Source organism: Pseudophryne corroboree, chromosome 7, assembly GCF_028390025.1.
Source record: "Pseudophryne corroboree isolate aPseCor3 chromosome 7, aPseCor3.hap2, whole genome shotgun sequence".
In the NCBI taxonomy this organism is placed as follows: domain Eukaryota; kingdom Metazoa; phylum Chordata; class Amphibia; order Anura; family Myobatrachidae; genus Pseudophryne; species Pseudophryne corroboree.
Genome location: NC_086450.1, coordinates 494,571,690 through 494,584,762, shown reverse-complemented (window position 1 = coordinate 494,584,762; position 13,073 = coordinate 494,571,690). Strand labels below are relative to the sequence as shown.

Genomic DNA, 13,073 nt, shown 5'->3' with positions numbered 1-13,073 from the left:
TTTGTGTGTGTGTGTGTGTGTGTGTGTGTGTGTGTGTTATTGTAACCACTGTGTAACCTGCGTAATCAGACATGTTTACCTACCAGCCGGAGGGATTGGTTGTGACTTTATGACCTGTATGTGTTTTCTTTTAGTGTTTGCGTTCTTAATTAGAAGTCTGGTTCTGTCATCTTTGGACATCGTCCATGTTTCTCTTTCATCCCCCTGGTGTTTATGTCTGTACCTCTGATACCTCAGAGGGTGTTACGTAGGAGATCACTGACCCCCAGACTGTGCGATGTCTCTGCGTGGGTAGATATAGCTGATAGACATTGCGGGTAAGACTGTTAATGTTAGATTAAGGGCCGCACCTTTCCCTCTGCTATAAACTGAACGTGTAATGGTAATGTCCGTCATTCCTGGTACACTCTGTACCCTGCGCCTCGGATGTCTGTGCATAGCTCCCCAATATCTCTGTATCCTGTGCTTCCCAGTGTCCGTCCTCCTGACTGATCACCTCGTCCCCATCACACGTGTCCTCTGTACAGCCCATGCTACCCCCCCCCCCCCCCCCCCCACCTCGGCCCATCTACATCCGATGGACTGTGCACTGTCCAGCATTTAAAGAGGAATGGGGGCTCCTGCTGGTCATTGAGCCGGTATTATAAACCATTGCCGAAGAGGTTCATAGATCTGTGAGGTAATCCTGTCCCTCTAGAAGTGATTATTATTATCCTTTATATGGCGCCACAAGGGTTCCGCAGCGCCCAATTACAGAGCACATATGCACATAATCAAAACAGGAAGACAGTGAGTTACAGGTGAAGACAATATAGGACAAGTACAGGGTAACTAACATAAATACACCAGTAGACACTGAGGTAAGTATCGAGGTGGCCGAGAACTGTAGGATTTGGGCAGTTGAGGATTATTAAAGTAAGAAAAGGATAAGCACATGAGGGAAGAGGGCCCTGCTCGTGAGAGCTTACATTCTAAAGGGGAGGGGCAGATAGACAGGGGTGACACAGATGGGGTAGACCGAGCATGGGACAGAGGGTCAGGATGAGATTTGGCTGGGTTTGGTGAAGAAGTGGGTCTTGAGAGCCCGTTTGAAGTTCTGTAGAGAGGTGGAGAGTCTGAGGGGGAGAGGTAGGGAATTCCAGAGAAGTGGTGCAGCACGTGAAAAATCTTGGAGGTAGGAGTGGGAGGAAGTAACCAGAAGACAGGAGAGTTTGTGTGCATTAGCGGAGTGAAGAAGACGGGTGGTTTGAAGGAGAGGGAGGAGTCAAGGATTACGCCAAGACAGCGCACTTGGGGGCTAGAGGAGATAGTCATGCCATCAATGGGTAATGAGATTGTGGGAGGTGAGGTTATGCTGGAGGGAGGGAAGATGATCAGCTCAGTCTTAGACATGTTGAGTTTTAAGAAAGTGCTGGGACATCCAGGAAGAGATAGCAGAGAAACAGTTGGAGGTACGAGTGAGGAGAGCCGGGGAGAGGTCAGGGGAGGAGAGGTAGATTTGAGTGTCATCAGCATAGAGGTGGTATTGGAAGTTAAAAGAACTGAGTTCACCTAAAGAGGACGTATAGAGAGAGAAAAGGAGAGATGGCTATAAGACCTTGTGTCAGAGGTAGTGATGAATCCGCGTCCCTACAGCCAGGTGTCCAGAACTTTCTATGGGTGGGGGCAAGCTGTGCGCTCCGTGGTTTCTCATACACCTTTTATTTCCCCCCGTACTCAGGTCCTGGTGGAGGTCATGGACGATTCTGCCCCAGAAGAGCATCGATCCGATACTCTGGAGGTCGGGGAGGACCAACAGGACTCTCTCCCCTCCCACGATGATGGTCTGGAGCAAGGAAGCATTAAAGAGGAGGATGACGATGACGTATCCGGAGGGGAAACCGGTGTGTCCACAAGAGGGGGGAGAGACCCTGAGGTGACGGTGGAGATCGGGGAGACTTACCTGTGTCGGAGAGCAGACAACACTTGGCGTAAGATCTACAGAGTATTATGAGTCCACGGATGTCTCTGTGTTATTAGTCTATATACTATAAGGGTCTCATTCCGTCCTCTCATTCTTCCTCTATTTATGCTGCTCTCTCAGCATTGTTCCGACTATTCATCCATCCAAACACTATATTGAATTATAAATTAGATCCTGGATTAATGTACGGTCACCTGCTGTGTATCTGTCCGGCCATATCTCCTACTGCCCCATTAGATCAGCAGGTTCCAGGCGGATCCCTCAGTCCTTTTGCCCTCCGTTTACATTGGCTGTAGCTGCTGGGCTGGCCGCATTGATTGGTAGGAGGATTCAGGGAAGCAGATTGACCAGGAGGTCCCTCCTGAGAGCAAATAGAAAAATACCAAGGTCTATTTAGGGTGCTGTTGTGGTTTGCTTATGCCTTGCAGCTACTAAAAAATTGGATATTTACTCCCACAAGCAAATGGAACACAGAATAAAATAGCAGTGCTGATAAACCTATGAAATAATCCAGTTCATTAAAATAGCTCACCGCTAGGCTGGTGTGTCTTCCCTCCTGAGAGCAGCAGCTGCGAGAAAGTCCTCTTCCTGCAGCCACCCACCCTGTGTATCTCACTGGTCACATCGCTTGCGACCTGATCAGATAGCTCACTGTCTGGTGTGGTCGCAAACGATGCGACCATGCCAGGTAAGTGGTTAATAGACTTGGACACAGGTGTTGCTCTGGATGGATGTAATGTAGGAAGATGAGTAACGTGCCTGTTGCTTGTTGTTGTGTTGGAGACCATAGATGGAACCGTGCCTCCTCTCTCTCCTCCCCCAGATTCCGCAGAGGTGATCCAGTCTCGGCTGAACGAGCAGGAGGGACGCGAGGAGTTCTATGTGCATTACGTGGGCTGTAAGTGCTTTAAATATCCCGAGGTGTTGATGGTAGTGCGTCTTATGTCATGTGGCAAACTCCTTAGCCTGAGGTCCCATCACTGCTGATCATTTACTCACCCCCCTCCCTTGTCTTACATGTTTAGTCAACCGCCGCTTGGATGAGTGGGTGGATAAAAACCGCCTGGCACTGACGAAGACCGCTAAGGACGCAGTCCAGAAAAACACAGACCAGTACCTGAACGAGCTCTCCGAGCAGCCAGAGAGGAAAATCACCAGGAACCAGAAGAGGAAACACGATGAGATCAACCATGTGCAGAAGGTACGGCTGTTCCGGCGTCCATGGACTTCTATCGTTCCTGCCCTCACGTGATTCACTAGTGACCATAGACCTGTAATCTGGCCTGTTCCGATGACCCGAGACTATGTAGTTACTATTCTCATGTGCCCTGCACCAGTGTCTACAGACCTGTATAATGCGGAGGCGGCATATATACGTGGAATTGTTGATCACGTGAAGAAAGTCTATTGATAATCACAGTCGTGGATATAGATTTAGGACACCCATTATAGAAAACCTTTCCTCTTGGAGACTCTTGATAGACCAAGTCCTGCTCTAATGTTCCGTCAGGTTTAGAGGTGTCTGTGTCCCTCTAACTGTCTTCTCCACACTCTCTCTCTCTTCCTCAGACCTATGCGGAGATGGACCCCACTACTGCAGCGCTGGAGAAGGAGCATGAGGCGGTGCGTGTGACGGTGCTGATTCTCATTGGGACTCCGCTCTGGTCAGCGGGTTCCGTTTGGTCAATGCTGTGTATGATCTTAGAGTCATTTTTGTTTTTCTTTCTTCATTTAAAACCCAGATCACAAAAGTGAAGTACGTGGACAAGATCCACATTGGGAATTACGAGATTGATGCGTGGTACTTTTCCCCCTTCCCAGAGGATTATGGGAAGCAGCCTAAACTCTGGGTATGCGAGTACTGCCTGAAGTACATGAAGTTTGAGAAGAGTTATCGCTACCACCTGGTAAGAACCTGCCCTGAAGACGTATGTTACTTAGTGTCAGTAGCAATACTCCCCAACATTCTGTGCCTTGTGCCTCGGTGATAACACTAGTTCCCAGTTATTTGCGTCTCCTGTTGGGTAGGCTGCGCTAGTATCTGTTCACCCCACAAAGCACCTGCGTATAGGGATAGGGTAGACTTGGACAAGGTTCTGCCCTTCTACATATGGACTGCATCTTCTTCCTCCAGGGACTATGCCAGTGGCGGCAACCCCCAGGGAAGGAGATTTACAGAAAGAACAACATATCCGTGTACGAGGTGGACGGGAAGGACCACAAAATCTATTGCCAGAACCTGTGCCTCCTGGCCAAGCTCTTCCTGGACCACAAGACTTTGTACTTCGACGTGGAGCCTTTCGTCTTCTACATCTTGACGGAAGTGGACCGGCAAGGGGCTCACATTGTGGGCTATTTCTCTAAGGTAAGTACGGTGTAGTCTGCATATTGTCCTTGACCGCCCTTAAGTGGATTGTGAGTGATTTGAGATAACCTCTGTGTTTGCAGGAGAAAGAGTCCCCAGATGGAAACAACGTGGCTTGTATCCTAACCCTCCCGCCGTACCAGAGGCGAGGCTACGGGAAGTTTCTCATCGCCTTCAGTAAGTGGCACACTCCTCTGTGGTCGCCTGTTAGATGTGGCTTATGGGACTGTGTGTGGCCCATGTGGGTGATGCCACTGGTGATGTAGTCGTTAATGGGTGCTGATGGCATCCATCCAAGAGTAGGCAAGAACTAGGAGTAGTGCTTTCATCCACTGCTACAGGGTGCAATAGGGATAGGAAACCATTGCGCCTGTCTTAAATGGTAGGAAACTATTAGTCGTTGTATAAAAATAGTTGTAGACTATGTGGTGTCAAGCAAATGTTAAGATCCAAGGCTGCCAGGATCTGCTGTTAAATTGTCAAACACTTCCTGTGGGTCTCTCTTGACTCTGTGATTCAATGTGGCGGATGCACCTTGAGATTTTAGGAAGTGATCATAGGTTTATTTGGTTGATGCCTTTTGGTGTTGTGTTAATAAGACCACAGCCTTTAGAGGGAGATAAAGAGTGCCCAATATATCTCCTGAGGTGGGATGCAAATAATGGATTTTCTGCACAGGGAATAACATCGGGGTGTAGAGTAGGATCTTGATCTGAGGCACCAACAGGCTAAAAGCTTTGACTGTTCCCAGAATGCTTAGCGCCGCCTCCTCTATAACCCCGCCTCAGTGCACAGGAGCTTTGACTGTTCCCAGAATGCTTAGCGCCGCCTCCTCTATAACCCCGCCTCAGTGCACAGGAGCTTTGACTGTTCCCAGAATGCTTAGCGCCGCCTCCTCTATAACCCCGCCTCTGTGCACAGGAGCTCAGTTTTGTAGTTGGTGCCATGCAGTGCAGACATACAACAGGTGGGCTGCTCCAGCATCCCTCAGAAGAGCTTTTTTAAAGTGAAATCTGAAGACTTCAAGGGCTGCAGCAGAGACTGTGTGTGTTAGATGTCAGTCAGACATCTGCTGCAGCTCCATCACCTCCCCCAGCAGCGCTGTATACTCCCGCTCCCTTGTTGCCGGGTACTTACAGCGGAGGCTCCGGTTTGCTACTGTCAGTCACACATCTCGCCGCAGCTCTCCAGGATCGCGTGGCCGCATTTTGGGAGGAGGTAAGAGGGTTCCCCAAGCGGCACCCGCTGGAAACCGCGATCCGGCGCAACCGGTGGGAGGCAGGCCGCGCGCTAGCGTGGACACTGTGGTAGTACAGGGACCCCACTAGACCACCAGGGCAAGGGCACAGGTCGGTTTTACTGAAAACCGTTTATACATAGCCCACAGTACCCGGAGGTGAAGCCCAGCAAGGGGATAAGACTTTGACCTGTAGCCCCTCCCCCAGCCCCTGGGCGCCATTTAGAGTAAATGTTCCCACCCTGGAGCTGCATCTCTCTCTCTCTCTCCCTCACTCCCTGTCAGCGTTTGGCCGCCATTGTAGCAAGCAGAGCTGGTCCTGGGACTGTTTGGGCAAATCCTCCTCTGTAAAGCCGCCTGCATGTCAGCGCTGTGCATTTTACAGGACACTTAAGTATTCTACATGTCTGCTGACAGTGTTAGTTAAGAAACAGTGCATTTAGTCAGGGTTATTTAGTACAAGTACCCTGTGATATACATCCAGTCTTTACTGTGCATTGTTATATCTTTTGATTATATAGCTGTACTTAGTATTATTTTTTGTATTGCTAGTCCAGTGCAGCTTTATTGCATGTCATAATTTCTGCATTGTACATGTGACTGTGTGTGTGTGCATATAGCTGCTGTGTGACCTCCATTCCGTGTATCTCACTCAGATTGCTATCCCTATACTCTGTAACCTGAGGGGGCTAAGTGCGTCAGGGTTATTGTTTAATATAGGTGTTTCACAGGATATACTTATTGTGTATTTTTCTCTGTGATTGTCAGTCACCATATATCTCTTGAATTCTCTGTTTGTGCTCATACACTGCACAGGGGGTTCTTGTTAAGGTATTAGACTGCTGATATTGTACTGGGTTGCCCGTGATTTGAGCTTTCGAATGTGTCCGCTACAAGGGGCGACAGAGCTGGGGCTGATCCCACATTGCGTGGTGGGCGATGCTGCAGACATATTAGAGGAAAACAGCAGCAGAGGGTCCAGGTTCTGCGGGTTCCTTACACCACAGTGGAACTGTAACAACGGAGGTTCATAACGACCCAGCTTGGGCTACTTTAGCCACGTTAAGTACACTGGTAACTAGACTTGCCCCCCCTATGGGACCTCCTGTGCCGGTACGAGATCAGTACCAAATCCCGCTGGATGGGATCACGGCGGTCGAAATACCGACACCGGAATCCCGACCAGCACAATCCCGACAGGGGAGGGGAGCGGAATGTAGCCCCTTGCGGGTTTGCTACGCTCGGCACACTATTTTATTCTCCCTCTATGGGTGTCGTGGACACCCACGGAGGGAGAATATGTCGGGATTCCGGTATCTGTATTTCGACCGCCGGGATTCCGGCCGGCGGGATCTTGACCGCATCCTGCCGGTACAACCGCTTATGGTCCCTACGGTTAATCCGCCTTGGGCAGATCAACTGTCCGCTCAGTTACAGCAATTGAACCACTCACTGAATAAACAGACGTCGAACCCTCACCCGCCTAAGACCAAGCAAGAAACCGGCCAGATTTAAACGTCAGAAGGTTGTTAAACAAGTTTTACCTCATTCTGACCATTTAATTGAAATACGTCAGGAATCCTGGGAAAATCCAGGAAAGAAATGCACACCTCACAAGAAGATGCTGGCTCGCCGCGGAGCTAAGTAAAAATTAGGAAACACCCCCGCCAGTGGATTCGCAAGTGGCGCGGCTGGTGGTGTCCTCTGCTCTGCCTGTAACTACCGTCACTTCTCAAAGAACTGACGGATAAGCGTGTGGAGGGTCGCTTAAAAGCGATTTACACCCCCTCATCGATTTTGCCTGACGGACGTCCCTTCGGATCAGGTGAAGGCAAAAACTCTTCATTCGGTGGTACAGTCCCTCCTGGACACAGGAGTGGTAGTACAGGTGCCTCTGGCTCAGAGAGGCAAGGGGTACTATTCACCGCAATTCCTAGTCCCGAAACCGAATGGGTCCTCTTGGCCCATTCTCAACCTCAAGTCCTTGAACAAATTTGTGAGAGTCTCCAAGTTTCGTATGGAAACCCTTCGCTCTATTGTTCTGGCTTTGGAACCAGGGGATTATATGGTCTCCCTGGACATACAGGATGCTTACCTGCATATTCCTATTGCAATGTCGCATCAGCAATATCTGAGGTTCGCTACTGGAAACCTCCATTACCAATATCGGGCGTTAACTTTTGTCTTGACCACGGCCTCACGAGTCTTCACCATGGTCATGGCGGTAATGGCGGCTGTACTCCGCTGTCAAGGGGTCAGGATCCTCCCGTATCTGGACGACTTGTTGATCCTGGCAAATTCCCCAGTAATTCTCCTACGCCATTTGGGTCTCACGCTCCAGTTTCTGCAAGCCCACGGGTGGCTCATCAACTGGATGAAATCCTCCCTGGTCCGTGCGCAGAGCATGGTGCACCTGGGGGCGTTGTTAGACACTCACAACCAGTGGTTGTTCTTGTCTCAGGAGAAGGTCCTGAAGCTTCATGACAGGATTCGATGCTTCCTATCTCGTCCGCAAGTGTTGATACATTCGGCGATGCAAGTGCTAGGTCTCATGGTGTCGGCCTTTGACATGGTGGAGTATGCTCAATTCCATTCCCGCCCTCTACAGAAATTGATTCTTGCCAAGTGGGACGGCCTGCCTCACCGGATCAGGTCTCACATGATCGCCTTGTCTCCGGAGGTCCGTCTGTCACTGAGCTGCTGGCTTCAGGACCAACGATTGAGCACGGGTCATCCCTTCTTGATCTCCAACTGGGTCCTTTTAACAACGGATGCCAGTCTGAGAGGTTGGGGCGCGGTGTTGGAGCAACACTCCCTTCAGGGTCAGTGGACCAAGGAAGAGTGTCTCCTCCCGATTAAACATTCTGGAACTGCGGGCGGTGTTCGATGCTCTGAACTTGGCCCAGCATTTAATTCAGAACGGACCTGTTCAAGTACAGTCGGATAACGCCACTACGGTGGCGTACATCAACCATCAAGGCGGCACTCGAAGCCGCATGGCAATGAGGGAAGTATCCAGAATTCTTCATTGGGCAGAACGCCATCTGCCAGCCATATCGGCAGTGTTCATCCCAGGAGTCCTAAACTGGGAAGCGGATTTCCTCAGTCGTCAGGACGTACACACTGGAGAGTGGAGCCTCCATCCAGAAGTATTTCAACTCCCAGATGTGGACCTGATGGCGTCTCGACACAATCACAAGGTTCCGGTCTTCGGAGCAAGGACAAGGGATCCTCAAGCAGCGTTCGTGGATGCTCTGGCAATTCCATGGAACTTTCGGCTGCCGTATGTTTTCCCTCCGGTGTTACTCCTGCCCAGAGTAATAAGAAAGTTTAAGCAAGAAGGAGGAATCCTACTTCTGATCGCTCCAGCATGGCCCAGACTGCATTGGTTCTCAGACCTCCAGGGTCTCTCATTGGAGCGTCGTCCTCTGCTTCCACAATGACTAGACCTCCTCGTTCAGGGCCCTTGTGTTTACCAGGATTTGGCCCGTCTGGCTTTGACGGAGTGGATCTTGAAGCTTCCGTACTAAGGGCCAAGGGTTTTTCTGAGGCGGTCATTCAGACTATGTTGAAGACCTGTAAGCCGGCTTCTGCTCTGATTTACCATAGGATCTGAAATGCTTACTTTACTTGGTGCACATCTAATAATCATGATGTTTACAAGTTTAGTACGGCCAAACTTTTGGCCTTTCTGCAACAGGGCCTGGACTTAGGCCTTCGTCTGGCCTCCATCAAGGTTCATATTTCTGCCTTGTCGGTTTGGTTTCAGAGAAAAATTGCCACTCTGCCTGATGTTCATACGTTCACTCAGGGTGTGTTATGGATTCAACCTCCTTACGTCCCGCCTGTGGCTCCTTGGGATTTGCCGTGGTTCTGGAGGCTTTACAAGAGTCTCCGTTTGAGCCTCTTGAATCTGCAGACCTTAAGTGGCTTTCCCTTAAGGTATTGTTTCTACCGGCTATTGCCTCTGCTAGACGGGTGTCTGATTTTGGGGCCTTGTCGTGTAGGTCCCCCTATCTGAATTTTCACCGTGACTGGGCGGTTCTTAGAACACGTCCCGGGTACCTACCTTAGGTGGCGTCTTCTTTCCACCTTTAATCAGGAGATTGTGGTTCCGGCCTTTGTCTCTCCTGAATTGTCTTCCAAAGAATGGTCTTTGGATGTGGTACGGGCTCTCCGTATCTATTTGAAGAGGACAACTCCTTACAGGAAGTCTGATTCTCTCTTTGTACGGTTTGGTTTTCACAAACGTGGCTGGCCTGCTAATAAGCAGACCTTGGCCAGATGGATTAGAATGGTGATTGCACATGCTTATGTACAGGCTGGCCTTCCAGCTCCTGCTACCATCAAGGCCCATTCTACTCGGTCGGTTGGACCTTCTTGGGCGGTCCGCCGTGGTGCGGCCCTTGAATAATTGTGCAAGGCGGCAACGTGGTCCTCAGTGAACAAGTTCATAAGGTTCTATTCCTTTGATACATCCGCCTCCCAGGATGCTTCCTTTGGACGCTGGCTTCTTGTGCCCGCTACAGTGTGTCCCCTCCCATAAGGAACTGCTTTAGGACATCCCCGATGTTATTCCCTGTGGAGCCTAATGTACCCCGCAGCAGAAAACGAGATTTATGGTAAGAACTTACCTTTTGTTAAATCTTTTTCAGCGAGGTACACTGGATTCCACAGGGCTCCCACCCTGACGCACTTAGCTTCTTTGGGTTTGTATGGCATTAGCCGCTGGTACCTTCTCCTGTCATGAGAATGTGGTGTATGTGGCTACTAACGGTTGTTGTCTCTCTTACCTGCTACTACATTGGGCTGGTTAACAAAACTGTGCTCCAGTGCCTGGAGGCGGGGTTATAGAGGAGGCGGTGCTAAGCATTCTGGGAACAGTCAAAGCTTTTAGCCTGTTGGTGCCTCGGATCAAGATCCTACACTACACCCCGATGTCATTCCTTGTGGAGCCCAGTGTACCTCGCAGAAAGAGATTTAACAACTGTAAGTTCTTAACCATAAATCTGGTTATCCCCGGTGTTTCTGTATCACGCGCTACAGTGTAGCAGAATAAACACGCACTATTGCCAATAAGGGTCAAATTCTGTTTATTGAATAATTCACACATTAATGTGCCAGACTGCTAATGCGCCCAATACAGCGGCCAGACAGTACCGCTTACAACTACTGTGTGTAAAATTACAAATTCCATATCTATATACCAGTAAGTCCTGTGATATACAAAGAATCAATCTCAGAAGATCAAAATAACATATGCTAAAAAATTCATAGTATAATAATATTATTTATTTTATTAACAGTTTCTTATATAGCGCAGCAAATTCTGTTGCGCTTTACAACCGGACACAATGATAACATAAAACAATTAGAAACAACAAAGATAAAACAAGACTGGGTAATAAGACAGACATAGAGGTAGGAGGGCCCTGCTCACAGCGTACATTCTATAGGGAAATAGGCATGGATACACAAGGATAGGCGCTATCTCTTGCATAATGGTCCACCAGATTGCAAAGGTTTTTGGTGGGCTGTATGATATGGTCACACAGTAATGTTGGGCTGGGGTCAGGAGGATTATTAATAATAATAATAATAATAATAAAAATAGAATGATAAAATAACAGACTTAAAACAATAAGAAATGATAGCAAAACTAAAACAATTTAAAGTCCATCGCGCTGCGTGACGCGTTTCGCAGATGGCAGTCCGCCTCTCCACGCAGTAGGCTTAGACGGCACCAGGGATAATCTTGTGTTTTGAGATTTTAGCGAGATATTTTATGACGGTTAGGCAACCTGTGCGTGCTAGCTGCTGTAGAACTACACCTGCCAGCATGCCCTGCTGCAGCTTTGCGGTTGGGTTGTACTAAAACTGTGGCAAGGAATACTGGGATGTGTAGTTCCACGGCAGTCTGAGTGCCACAGGTTGCCTGCCGATGTGATGTGCCACCTGACACTAATTCAGAAGCTGAAAGAAAGTGGATTGTACGGAAATAAGTTTGGATAAAGGACGGGGTGTGGTCCCTGTTGCAGGTGAGGTAAATGGGGCAGAAGCGGAGTGCTCGGAGACAGAAACAGTGTAATATGTGGGTCATGTCACTGAGCGACTCTAATTGTCCCCAACAACACAGGTTATGAGCTGTCCAAGCTAGAAAACACGGTGGGCTCCCCCGAGAAGCCGCTCTCCGACCTGGGCAAGCTCAGCTACCGCAGCTACTGGTCCTGGGTTCTGCTGGAGATCCTGCGGGATTTCAGAGGGACTCTCTCCATCAAAGACCTCAGGTGAGGAGTCCCTAAGCCAATGGCTGCTCAGCCCCTCATCCGTTGAACAGGGCAAAATCTCCACATGGCAATAACCGCACACCTTTCCTTTCAGCCGTATGACCAGTATAACGCAGAATGACATCATCGGGACCCTGCAATCGCTGAACATGGTGAAATACTGGAAGGGACAGCATGTCATCTGTGTCACCCCCAAACTGGTGGAGGAACATCTCAAGAGCGCACAGTACAAGAAGCCCCCCATTACAGGTCAGGACATATAGTACACACAGGGATGATCAGCTGCATTCTCCTCTGCCAGGCTCTAATGCTCCGTACCCATTCCTGTCAGTCTGTGGCATCAGTGTCTGTGTTACTCTCTGCACCCAGGCCCCTCAGTCTGTAGCAGCGGTGTCGCTGTAACCCTCTGCACCCGGTCCCCTCAGTCTGTGGCAGCGGTGTCGCTGTAACCCTCTGCACCCGGTCCTCTCAGTCTGTAGCAGTGGTGTCGCTGTAACCCTCTGCACCCGGTCCCCTCAGTCTGTGGCAGCGGTGTCGCTGTAACCCTCTGCACCCGGTCCCCTCAGTCTGTGTCGCTGTAACCCTCTGCACCCGGTCCCCTCAGTCTGTGTCGCTGTAACTCTCTGCACCCAGGCCCCTCAGTCTGTGGCAGCAGTGTCGCTGTAACCCTCTGCACCCGGTCCCCTCAGTCTGTGTCGCTGTAACTCTCTGCACCCAGGCCCCTCAGTCTGTGGCAGCAGTGTCGCTGTAACCCTCTGCACCCGGTCCTCTCAGTCTGTAGCAGCGGTGTCGCTGTAACCCTCTGCACCCGGTCCCCTCAGTCTGTGTCGCTGTAACCCTCTGCACCCGGTCCCCTTAGTCTGTGGCAGCGGTGTCGCTGTAACCCTCTGCACCCAGGCCCCTCAGTCTGTAGCAGCGGTGTCGCTGTAACCCTCTGCACCCGGTCCCCTCAGTCTGTGTCGCTGTAACCCTCTGCACTCGGTCCCCTCAGTCTGTGTCGCTGTAACCCTCTTCACCCGGTCCCTTCAGTCTGTGGCAGCGGTGTCGCTGTAACCCTCTATACCCAGGCCCCTCAGTCTGTGGCAGCGGTGTCGCTGTAACCCTCTGCACCCGGTCCCCTCAGTCTGTGTCGCTGTAACCCTCTGCACCCAGGCCCCTCAGTCTGTGGCAGCAGTGTCGCTGTAACCCTCTGCACCCGGTCCTCTCAGTCTGTAGCAGCGG

The 13,073-nt window shown here is 50.3% G+C and overlaps 1 protein-coding gene across 2 annotated transcripts in view; it reads left to right on the top strand.

The window, feature by feature from the left end:
• The window catches only part of KAT8 (lysine acetyltransferase 8), a 48,677-nt gene that overhangs the window by 33,286 nt on the left and 2,318 nt on the right, over positions 1-13,073 (top strand). For both annotated transcript variants that reach the window (XM_063935196.1, XM_063935197.1), the window contains exons 2-10: positions 1,721-1,970; positions 2,787-2,861; positions 2,989-3,164; positions 3,533-3,586; positions 3,706-3,870; positions 4,098-4,328; positions 4,412-4,505; positions 11,702-11,852; positions 11,947-12,101. In XM_063935196.1, coding sequence (XP_063791266.1) covers positions 1,736-1,970; positions 2,787-2,861; positions 2,989-3,164; positions 3,533-3,586; positions 3,706-3,870; positions 4,098-4,328; positions 4,412-4,505; positions 11,702-11,852; positions 11,947-12,101 — 1,336 coding nt within the window. In that variant the 5' untranslated portion in view covers positions 1,721-1,735. The remainder of the gene's footprint in view (positions 1-1,720; positions 1,971-2,786; positions 2,862-2,988; positions 3,165-3,532; positions 3,587-3,705; positions 3,871-4,097; positions 4,329-4,411; positions 4,506-11,701; positions 11,853-11,946; positions 12,102-13,073) is intronic.